Source organism: Hylobates moloch, unplaced genomic scaffold (genome assembly GCF_009828535.3).
Source record: "Hylobates moloch isolate HMO894 unplaced genomic scaffold, HMol_V3 SCAFFOLD_1250, whole genome shotgun sequence".
In the NCBI taxonomy this organism is placed as follows: Eukaryota; Metazoa; Chordata; class Mammalia; order Primates; family Hylobatidae; genus Hylobates; species Hylobates moloch.
The window spans coordinates 1-12,009 of record NW_026653525.1 but is presented as its reverse complement, the minus strand read 5'-3'; the positions used below and the strand labels follow the sequence as shown (position 1 = coordinate 12,009).

The window sequence follows — 12,009 nt, the reverse complement described above, 5'->3', positions numbered from 1 at the left end:
GCCCCAGGCCAGGCCCTCCAGACTGTCCTAGGGCAAAGGGTGATGTGCCCAGGGACAGCCAGGATGGGGCAGAGGGAAGAGGGAGCCAAAGAGCTAGGGGGAGACAAGGAGGAGCAGAGGCGGAGCACAGCAGCAGCGAAGCCAGAGGCGAAGGATAGATGGGGAGATGGGGCAGAGACAGGGATGGAGGTGGCCTCACTCACCCCTGGGGCTTCTGAGGACTTAGGACAGGGCCTGCAGCAGCCCTCAGCCTGGAAGAGGCATCTGTGCCTGAAACCTGGCCCTGGCCTGGCTGGGGAAGGTGGGGCCCTAGCCTGGCTGGGGAAGGTGGGGCCCTGGCCTGGCTGGGGAAGGTGGGGCCCCAGCTGGGGAAGGTGGGCCTGATGGGCAGAGATGCTCCCCTCACGGCGACCCCTTATCCCCGGAGCCTGGTGTCAGACAGAGGGCTGGGCGTCAGGTGTCAGACAGAGGGCTGGGCGTCAGGGTGGAAGCCTCAGGGGCCCATCCACACTCCCCCTAGCAGTGCCTCCAGGGAGCCCGGAGATGCCGGCGCAGCCCTTGCCCTGACAGAGGGGGCTTGCTGGGGACCTTGACCGAGGTTTCCTCTAGCCCCTGAGAAGGGACTTGGCAGGGAAGGACGCAGGCTTTTTCTGTGCCCCCAGGCCTAGGTCTCAGGAAGAAGGATGGAGCCACCCCACCCTCAGGCCCAGACAGCAGTGCCCTGTTTATGGGGAGGAAGGGTGGGAAGCCTGAAGACGTACCCACCTTTAGCAAACCTCTCTATGGGCGCTGAGCAGGAGGGGCAGGAACCCTCCAAAAACACACAGCCCCTTTCATGGAGCCAGGCCCAGCCAAGTAATGGCAGGCGGGCACCAAAGGGCAGGACAGGCCCGGGCACAATCATTGCTCTGTCCTGGCAGCTCCCGGCCCACACACGCGCACACACACACAAACACACAGCCTTACGCAAACCCAAAGCACATCCCCAGCAGCCACCCACATGCTTGCACACACACAAATACACATCTATTAATATACAGCCCTGGACGCTCACCGACGTGCCTTCCAGAGAGAGAAGCCCATATACACAGCACTCTTCCTGCCCCTCCCACAGGCCCCCAGACCTGTGGGGCATCTTGCTCCTCTCATGCCCAAGGCTTGGCACCTCCAGGCACCCCACGCCATTAACCTTCTCTACATCCATATGGACAGCGAACTCCTAGATCAGGGAGGGACCCCCAGGACTAATCCCCACAGTCAGGAGGCGGAAGTGGTAGGAGGGACTGTGCCCATTTTACAGAATGGTGACACTGAGGCCTGAAATGGGCCGCCTCTCCTGGCTCAGAGGGCAGCCCACGGAGCTGCCGCAAGTCTGGACTGGTGTTTTGATGAATCATGGGTCCTCTTGACCCAGGAGAGTCAACAGCAGGTCTGATCCAGCCTGTGCCAATGTCTCCCCACAACCTCCTCCATCCCTCCGCCCCAGTCAGGCAGCCGAGCCTAACTTGACCCATTCTACTTTTCCCTCTACTTCTCTTCCTTCAAGTTAGCCAGAGGCTGTAGGGGGTGAGGGAACAGAAACCCTCCTCGCCCCACCCAAGGGGGACCTGCGTACCCCTGCCAGTCTCTCACTTGGCCTTGCTGCTGCCCTCTGAGACCACCTATTCCTCCCTCTCTGTGACACCACTGCCACCTCCTCCAGGAAGTCCTCTGGATTGACTCCTAGTTTATTACATCTTAATCCTGCACACCCTCTCCATTCTAAGCCCCTCTTCAACTGCCCCCCACACCACCTCCAAGACAGGGATTCTGAGTTCTTGCAACTGAAGCCCCTCAGAGAGTGTAAGAGGGGCAGAAAAAAGGAGACCAGGAGGTGGAGGGAGTGGCGTTGTCAGAGTTTCCAAAGCCCTGGCCAGCAAGGCCTCAGAGGCCTCTGTTGGGATGGGGGGCTGCCTGGCCATGCGCTCCAGCAGCACAAGACAGCCTGTGTGAGCCCCTCCCGCTCAGCCCCACAGGAAGCAGCAGGGCCCAGCCCCTCAATGGACCCATTCAGACCCCAGCGCTCTGGAAAGTACCTCTACTTCCTGCCACCCTCCCACTCTGGCCAAACAGGCTCTACTCTCTTCTGCTGGGAGGGGGCTGCAGGCAGGTGGTTCAGTGGTTAGGGCCAACCATCTAGTTCAGCTCCTGCCTGGCCCAGAGCCTTGATGTTGACCATGCCTTGGCGGGTCTACATATACCTTTAGTGCAAGGGTGGTGTGATGGTTAATACTGAGTGTCAACTCGATTGGGTTGAAGGGTGCAAAGTATTGATGCCCTGGGTGTGTCTGTGAGGGTGTTGTCAAAGGAGATTAACATTTGAGTCAGTGGGCTCGGGAAGGCAGACCCACCCTTAATACTGGTGGGCACCATCTAATCAGCTGCCAGCGAATATAAAGCCAGCAGAAAAATGTGAAAAGGCGAGACTGGCCCAGCCTCCCACCCTATATCTTTCTCCCATGCTGGACGCCTCCTGCCCTCTAACATCGGACTCGAAGTTCTTCAGTTTTGGAACTCAGACTGTCTCTCCTTGCTCCTCAGGCTTGCGGACAGCCTATTGTGGGACGTTGTGATTGCGTAAGTTAATACTTAATAACTTCCCCTTTATATATCTATATCTATCTCCTATTAGTTCTGTTCCTCTAGGGAACCCTAACGCAGGTGGGTAGGCGCAGGCAGATGTGCCCCCTTCCCCGTGGGTGCTGGGTAGGTAAGAAGACAGTCCCCAGCAGACCCTTAGCCCCTTCCAGGCCCTGTCTTCAGCCTCAGCCTGCGTGGTGGCCTGGGGAAGTTGGGAACTCAGCTGTTCTCATCCCTGGTTCCTTGGCCATGGTGGAAACAATGGGGCCAGATCTGACTGCTCATCGGGGACTGTGACTAGCTCTCCAGCAGGAAGCAATAGCAGGGGTAATGGAGGAAGTGTGGGCCCACTTTGGTTTGACACTGCACATGGTCTCCATCTGGCCTCAGAGCCTTTGCTCCTTGGCAGACTCAAGCCAATAAGCTCCCTCCGCCACCCTCAATGGCAGCTGGAAGAATGGCCTGAGAGAGAAGCGGGGATAGGTGGGCCGTACTCACACCACCCCCAGATCCCAGCCGTGGCCCCAGCCAACCCATGGAGGCGGGGCATGGCACGGCAGGCGCTGCACAGGAGCCCAAGCACAAGGGCACTTAGGAGAAGGAATCTGAGCAGGGATCAGTCTGAACTGGGGGTGATTCTCCAGAAACTCCATTCCTTGGGGCTGTGACCACCAAGCCAGGTGATCAGGCCAGTGATGGTTCCCTTTGGGCCGGGTTGGGGAGCCAGACCCGGGAGGGAGACTCCTCTGGGGCCCAGGGGAGGCGAGTCAGAGCTGGCGGAGGCCTCTGGGTCCAGGAACTTCCCCCAAGGAGGAGACCTGAGTTGCTGGGAATTTCTGGGTCTGACCTCCTGCAAAGTCAAGGTCCGGGTTGGACACAGGGTAAGGCTGTGCCTTCTGGTGCCGGAACTAAGAAGATGCTGGTGTGTCCGGAATTGGTGGGTTCTTGGTCTCACTGACTTCAAGAATGAAGCCGCAGACTCTCGCGGTCAGTGTTATAGTTCTTCAAATCGGCCTGTCGGGAGTTTGTTCCTTCTGATGTTCGGATGTGGGAGTTTCTTCCTTCTGGTGGGTTCGTGGTCTCGCTGGCTCAGGAGTGAAGCTGCAGACCTTTGCTGTGAGTGTTGTAGCTCATAAATACAGTGTGGACCCAAAGAGTGAGCAGTAGCAAGAGTTATTGCAAAGAGTGAAAGAACAAAGCCTCCACAGTGTGGAAGAGAACCCGAGTGGGTTGCCACTGCTGGCTCCCACAGCCGGCTTTTAGTCTCTTATCTGGCCCCACCTACATCCTGCTGATTGGTCCATTTTACAGAGAGCTGATTGGTCCGTTTTGACAGGGTGCTGATTAGTGCCTTTACAATTCCTGAGCTAGACACAAAAGTTCCCCACGTCCCCACTAGCTTAGCTAGCTAGAGTGTGGACACAAAGGTTCTCCAAGTCCCCACCAGAGTAGCTAGATACAGAGTGTCGACTGGTGCATTCACAAACCCTGAGCTAGACACAGGGTGCTGATTCGTGTGTTTACAAACCTTGAGCTAGATACAGAGTGCCGATTGGTGTATTTACAATCCCTTAGCTAGACATAAAGGTTCTCCAAGTCCCAACCAGACTCAGGAGCCCAGCTGTCTTCACCCAGTGGATCCCGCACTGGGGCCGCAGGTGGAGCTGCCTGCCAATCCTGCCCCGTGCGCCCGCACTCCTTAGCCCTTGGGTGGTCCATGGGACTGGGCGCCCTGGAGCAGGGGGCGGCGCTCATCAGGGAGGCTCGGGCCACCCGGGAGCCCACGGCGCAGGGGAGGCTCAGGCATGGCGGGCTGCAGGTCCCGAGCCCTGCTCCGCGGGGAGGCAGCTAAGGCCCGGCGAGAAGTCGAGCACGGCAGCTGCTGGTCCAGGTGCTAAGCCCCTCACTGCCCCGGGCCGGTGGGGCTGGCCGGCTGCTCCGAGTGCGGGGCCGCCGAGCCCACGCCCACCCGGAACTCGCACTGGCCCGCAAGCACCACGCACAGCCCCGGTTCCCACCCGCGCCTCTCCCTCCACACCTCCCTGCAAGCTGAGGGAGCCGGCTCTGGCCTTGGCCAGCCCAGAAAGGGGCTCCCACAGTGCAGCGGCGGGCTGAAGGGCTCCTCAAGCGCCGCCAGAGTGGGCGCCAAGGCCGAGGAGGCACCGAGAGCGAGGGCTGTGAGGGCTGCCAGCAGGCTGTCATCTCTCACTGGGACCCGGGCAGTGCTCAGAGGCAGCACCATATAGCAGAACCATGAGGTTGCGCCAGCATGGACCCCTTTCTGCAACCCACCCCTCCCTCTTTGAGGCACCTCGCCTCCTCCAGGCAAGAGTCTGAGCCTTGACCACAGCTCCCTCTCACACACAGCTTCCTTCTTAGGTGAGAACAACCTGGAGGTGCCTGTGGCCACGGCTCTAACTGACAAACACCTACAGCTGCAGTTCTCCACATTCCAGCCCGAAGCCCTCCTTCTGGCAGCAGGCCCAGCTGACCACCTCCTGCTGCAGCTCTACTCCGGACGCCTGCAGGTGAGTGACGTCCCCCTGAGATCTGGGCGGGATTCGGAGTGGGATTCCTTCTCTAGCTTTGAGTGAACCCCAGCTGGCCGTGTGACCTTGTGTAAGTCACTTTTATCTTGGGGTCTTAAGTTCTCCACTGTGGGATGGGCAGCAGCAGCCCAGAAATGGTAAATCCTTCATGAACTGGCTCTGCCCACCGGCTCCCTCCAACCATGTTTCCCACCACAACCCCTCGCTGGTCCTTTGTGCTCTGACCGCACTGAACTGCTTTCAGTTCCTGGCCATCTTACAGTCGCTTGCTGCCAGGCTCTTGATGTACACTCCTTCTGCCAGGTGCTTGCCTCTCCCGTTCCCTGCACATGCCCAACTCCAGCTTCTCCTTGAAGTCTTAGTGTGGGCATCCCCTCCTCCTGGGCTAGGCCCCCTCCTGGGCCCCCATGACCCCTGTGCATCCCTGTGGCACTGCACCAATTTCTCTGCAGCACCACGGTCTGTCCACAACAGTAACAGCACCAGTACTGCCTCAGCTTCCTCATTTTTCCATTTCATCCTTCAAGACACCACAAGCTTTGTTAGCAAGGAGTCTTGTGGCTTTCTTGGGTCTTCCCCTAAGCCATGAAGAGTTTAAGAACCCAGGGTCTTATTCCAAATTTGTGCCAGGCTGGGTGCAGTGGTTCATGCCTATAACCCCGCCACTTTGGGAGGCCAAGGTGAGAAGATCACTTGAGCCTAGGAGTTCGAGACTGGCCTGAGCCACACAATGAGACCCCATCTCTATTTTAAAAAGAAAAAGAAAAAAAAAAACAAATTTGGGTCAGCCATCTCCTTCCACACCCCAGTGGGGAGAGGACTAGGGTTTGGTCAGTCTGCTGCTGTCATTGCATTCCCAGTTACCTATTATTCCAGGGCTGAAATCGAGGTTCCAAGACAATATTTCTGGCATCTCTCACTCAAGGAGAGAGGAGGAGAATTTAAAAATACAGGTTGGATTTCTAGGAGAGCATCTTGCTGTATGTCAGTTCCTTGTGGGCAAAGACGACATCTGATTCACATCAGGGTCCCCAGAGCCCATCCAGGCCTGGCCCAGAGTTCCCTTTGGTGAGTGTTTGGAGGATGAGTAAAGAAATGGCAGGATGGCAAGCGGAGTGGCACCAGAGGCCCTTGTCCTAGGTTTTCCGCTCTGGGGCACCAAAAGTGGGGAACCCACTATGCTTTTATAAGGGAAATGATGGATTCCAAGTGCTGCCCCCCATCTCCCACTCCCCATCTCTCTTCAGGTCAGACTTGTCCTAAGCCAGGAGGAGCTGAGGCTGCAGACTCCAGCAGAGACGCTGCTGAGTGACTCCGTTCCCCACACTACGGTGCTGACTGTCGTAGAGGGCTGGGCCACATTGTCAGTTGATGGGTTTCTGAACGCCTCCTCTGCAGTCCCAGGAGCCCCCCTAGAGGTCCCCTATGGGCTCTTTGTTGGGGGCACTGGGACCCTTGGCCTGCCCTACCTAAGGGGAACCAGCCGACCCCTGAGGGGTTGCCTCCATGCGGCCACCCTCAATGGCCGCAGCCTCCTCCGGCCTCTGACCCCCGATGTGCATGAGGGCTGTGCTGAAGAGTTTTCTGCCGGTGATGGTGTGGCCCTGGGCTTCTCTGGGCCCCACTCTCTGGCTGCCTTCCCTGCCTGGGGCACTCAGGACGAAGGAACCCTAGAGTTTACACTCACCACACAGAGCCGGCAGGCACCCTTGGCCTTCCAGGCAGGGGGCCGGCGTGGGGACTTCATCTATGTGGACATATTTGAGGGCCACCTGTGGGCCGTGGTGGAGAAGGGCCAGGGTACCGTATTGCTCCACAACAGTGTGCCTGTGGCCGACGGGCAGCCCCATGAGGTCAGTGTCCACATCAATGCTCACCGGCTGGAAATCTCCGTGGACCAGTACCCCACGCATACTTCGAACCGAGGAGTCCTCAGCTACCTGGAGCCACGGGGCAGTCTCCTTCTCGGGGGGGCTGGATGCAGAGGCCTCTCGTCACCTCCAGGAACACCGCCTGGGCCTGACACCAGAGGCCACCAATGCCTCCCTGCTGGGCTGCATGAAAGACCTCAGTGTCAATGGCCAGAGGCAGGGGCTGCGGGAAGCTTTGCTGACGCGCAACATGGTGGCTGGCTGCAGGCTGGAGGAGGAGGAGTGTAAGGACAATGCCTATGGCCATTATGAAGCTTTCTCCACCCTGGCCCCCGAGGCTTGGCCGGCCATGGAGCTGCCTGAGCCATGCGTGCCTGAGCCAGGGCTGCCTCCTGTCTTTGCCAATTTCACACAGCTGCTGACTATTAGCCCATTGGTGGTGGCCACGGGGGGCACAGTCTGGCTTGAGTGGTGGCACGTGCAGCCCATGCTGGACCTGATGGAGGCTGAGCTGCGCAAATCCCAGGTGCTGTTCAGCGTGACCGGAGGGGCACGCCAAGGCGAGCTTGAGCTAGACATCCCGGGCACCCAGGCACGAAAAATGTTCACCCTCCTGGGCGTGGTGAACCGCAAGGCCCGCTTCATCTATGATGGCTCTGAGGACACCTCCGACCAGCTGGTGCTGGACGTGTCAGTGACGGCTTGGGTGCACATGCCCTCATGCCTGCGGAGGGGCCAAACTTACCTCCTGCCCATCCAGGTCAACCCTGTCAACGACCCACCCCACATCATCTTCCCACATGGCAGCCTCATGGTGATCCTGGAACATGCGCAGAAGCCGCTGGGGCCCGAGGTTTCCCAGGCCTATGACCCGGACTCTGCCTGTGAGGGCCTCGCCTTCCAGCTCCTTGGCACCCCATCTGGCCTCCCCGTGGAGTGCCGAGACCAGCCTGGGGAGCCGGCAACTGAGTTCTCCTGCCGGGAGTTGGAGGCCGGCAGCCTAGTCTATGTCCACCGCGGTAGCCCTGCACAGGACTTGACGTTCCGGGTCAGCGATGGACTGCAGGCCAGCCCCCCGGCCACGCTGAAGGAGGTGGCCATCTGGCCGGCCATAGAGATCCACCACAGCACAGGGCTACGCCTGGCCCAAGGCTCTGCCATTCCCATCTTGCCCGCCAACCTGTCGGTGGAGACCAATGCCGTGGGGCAGGATGTGACCGTGCTGTTCCGCGTCACTGGAGCCCTAAAGTTCGGGGAGCTGCAGAAGCAGGGGGCAGATGGGGTGGAGGGTGCTGAGTAGTGGGCTACACAGGCGTTCCACCAGCGGGATGTGGAGCAGGGCCGCGTGAGGTACCTGAGCACCGACCCACAGCACCACACTGACGACACCGTGGAGAACCTGGCCCTGGAGGTGCAGGTGGGCCAGGAAATCCTGAGCAATCTGTCCTTCCCAGTGACCATCCAGAGAGCCACCATGTGGATGCTGCGGCTGGAGCCACTGCACACTCAGAACACCCATCAGGAGGCCCTCACCACAGCCCACCTGGAGGCCACCCTGGAGGAGGCAGGCCCACGCCCCCCAACCTTCCATTATGAGGTGGTTCAGGCTCCCAGGAAAGGCAACCTTCAACTACAGGGCACGAGGCTGTCAGATGGCCAGGGCTTCACCCAAGATGACATACAGGCTGGCCGGGTGACCTATGGGGCCATGGCACATGCCTCGGAGGCAGTCAAGCACACCTTCTGTTTCCATGTCACAGCTCCACCCATTCCCCCTGCTCTGTACCCTCCATCCACGTTGGTGATGACCCAGACGTGCCTATCCTCACCAATGTCCTCCTTGTGGTGCCTGAGGGTGATGAGAGTGTCCTCTCTGCTGCCCGCCTCTTTGTCAAGAGTCTCAACAGTGCCAGCTACCTCTATGAGGTCATGGAGCGGCCCCGCCATGGGAGGTTGGCTTGGCGTGGAACACAGGACAAGACCACTATGGTGACATCCTTCACCAATGAAGACCTGTTGCGTGGCCGGCTGGTCTACCAGCATGATGACTCTGAGACCACAGAAGATGATATCCCATTTGTTGCTACCCGCCAGGGCGAGAGCAGTGGTGACATGGCCTGGGAGGAGGTACGGGGTGTCTTCCGAGTGGCCATCCAGCCCGTGAATGACCACGCCCCTGTGCAGACCATCAGCCGGATCTTCCATGTGGCCCGGGGCGGGCGGTGGCTGCTGACTACGGACGACGTGGCCTTCAGCGATGCTGACTTGGGCTTTGCTGACGCCCAGCTGGTGCTGACCCGCAAGGACCTCCTCTTTGGCAGTATCGTGGCCGTAGATGAGCCCACACGGCCCATCTACCGCTTCACCCAGGAGGACCTCAGGAAGAGGCGAGTACTGTTCGTGCACTCAGGGGCCGACCGTGGCTGGATCCAGCTGCAGGTGTCCGATGGGCAACACCAGGCCACTGCGCTGCTGGAGGTGCAGGCCTCGGAGCCCTACCTCCGTGTGGCCAACGGCTCCAGCCTTGTGGTCCCTCAAGGAGGCCAGGGCACCATCGACACGGCCGTGCTCCACCTGGACACCAACCTCGACATCCGCAGTGGGGATGAGGTCCACTACCACGTCACAGCCGGCCCTCGCTGGGGACAGCTACTCCGGGCCGGTCAGCCAGCCACAGCCTTCTCCCAGCAGGACCTGCTGGATGGGGCCGTTCTCCATAGCCACAATGGCAGCCTCAGCCCCCGCGACACCCTGGCCTTCTCCGTGGAAGCGGGGCCAGTGCACGTGGATGCCGCCCTACAAGTGACCATTGCCCTAGAGGGCCCACTGGCCCCTCTGAAGCTGGTCCGGCACGAAAAGATCTATGTCTTCCAGGGAGAGGCAGCTGAGATCAGAAGGGACCAGCTGGAGGTGAGGAGCTGGAGGTGGTGAGTGGGGGTGTGGGCCAGGTAGAGGGCCTCCCGCCCAGCCTCCATGCCAGGTACACATGTGACTTGGGCTGTGGCTGTGGTGGCCCCAGGTTACATGTGTGCACGTGCCTCAGATGTGCTCCCAAGAGTTTCTGGGGAGCTTGCTGTACACCCATCCTCCTGGGAGTTGTGTGTGCCTCCAGAGGTTGTGTCCACTCATCTCCATGACGTGGCTGAGCATGCAGATTCCTGGACCCCACCCAGCCCTACAGAATCTCTGACGTGGAGCCCGAGAATCTGCATTGCAGTCAGTTCCCTGGGAGGGCATCACGGGTCCTGAGCTTTGGGGATTGCTGGCCCTGGAGACAGGCAGCTGCTCCTCAGATCCCCGTGTCCCCCGCTCTTTTCTCAGAGCCCAGACCAGGTCTAGGAGGTCTGTCAAGGGCTTCTGCCCACCCAGGAACCCCACAGAGCAGCCACGGGCCCTCCAGCAGGCTCACTGACTTGCCCTGTGACCTCAGGCCAGTCCTTGCCCGCTCTCGGCCTTACTCTCCTACACTGCTCATTTCGGAGACCTTTCTGGTCTGCATGTCTGGAGCTTGGGGCCGACAGCGAGCCAGCAGATCTGGAGTCAGGAAGGCCTCGCGGGAGGAGGCAGCGTTTGGGCCGGGCTCTAAAGAGCACAGGCCATCAGGGGCAGAGAATGGGGAGTGGTATTCCAGGCAGAAGGAGCATTCCAGGCAAATGCATAGAAAAGGAATGTGAGTTTGGGGGCGGTTTGGCCTCTTGTGGCGGGCCCATCAGGTGAGGGAGCCCGTGTGGCCTTTGGGGCGTGAGCTCTGTAGGGCCTGAGCTGAAGGCGGCTGTGCCTCCAGGAGGGGTGGGATGGGGCACTCTCTGATGGTCCTGGGTGGTAATAGCATGGGCTGGGGAGGTGCTACCTGCAACCAGCCACAGGCCTGAACAGATCCTGAGCAGGGGGCCTGTGTGTGTGCGTGTGCACACGCGCATGTGTACATGTGTGACTGCGTCAGCATATGATGAACTCGTGTGTCTGTGTCACTGAGTGTGGGGATACATGATTACGCACCTCCCCTAGGGAGTGCATCTCAAGCTGTGACTGAACCCCTGCAACCGTGTGTGGGGTGGGTATTAACATGTGACCAGCAGCCGGGGCAACCCAGTGAAACCCCATCTCTACACAAAAAATTTAAAAATTAGCCGGGCACGGTCAGGCGCGGGGGCTCACGCCTGTAATCCCAGCCGAGGCAGGCAGATCACGAGGTCAGGAGATCGAGACCATCCTGGCTAACACGGTGAAACCCCATCTCTACTAAAAATACAAAAAATTAGCCGGGCATGGTGGCACGTGCCTGTGGTCCCAGCTACTTGGGAGGCTGAGGTGGGAGAATCCCTTGAGCCTGGGAAGTTGAGGCTTCAGGGAACTGTGATCGCACCACTGCACTCCAGCCTGGGTGACAGAGTGAGACCCTGTCTCAAAAAACAAAAAATGTGACCAGCTGCATGTCTGGCTGCTGTGTGTGTGAACCCACGTGTGTGTTTGTGTGTCTAAATGAGCAGTGGCATCTAGAGGAATAAGTGGGGCAAGATCAAGCCTGTTCTGGCTGCTTAGGGCCACAGTGGACCCCTCTGAGACCCCATCTGTGGCCCCCTGTGAGTCCTCATGACTTCTGTTAACAAGGCAGCCCAGGAGGCAGTGCCGCCGGCAGACATTGTATTCTCAGTGAAGAGCCCACCGAGTGCCGGCTACCTGGTGATGGTGTCGTGTGGCACCTTGGCAGATGAGCCACCCAGCCTGGACCCCGTGCAGAGCTTCTCCCAGGAGGCAGTGGACACAGGCAGGGTCCTGTACCTGCACTCCCGCCCTGAGGCCTGGAGTGATGCCTTCTCGCTGGATGTGGCCTCAGGCCTGGGTGCTCCCCTCGAGGGCATCCTTGTGGAGCTGGAGGTGCTGCCCGCTGCCATCCCACTGGAGGCGCAAAACTTCAGCGTCCCTGAGGGTGGCAGCCTCACCCTGGCCCCTCCACTGCTCCGCGTCAC

General features: G+C 59.6%; 1 protein-coding gene across 1 annotated transcript; it reads left to right on the top strand.

Moving 5' to 3' along the window:
* Positions 1–4,986: 4,986 nt before the first annotated feature.
* On the top strand, positions 4,987–12,002 carry LOC116464673 (chondroitin sulfate proteoglycan 4-like; the record flags this gene model as incomplete). The annotated part of the gene is given in 5 exon segments (XM_032147934.1): positions 4,987–5,147; positions 6,416–7,135; positions 7,137–8,805; positions 8,808–9,949; positions 11,651–12,002. Coding segments are annotated over 5 exon segments (4,044 nt in total), but the record flags the coding sequence as incomplete, so codon positions are not given.
* Between the last annotated feature and the right edge of the window lie 7 nt (positions 12,003–12,009).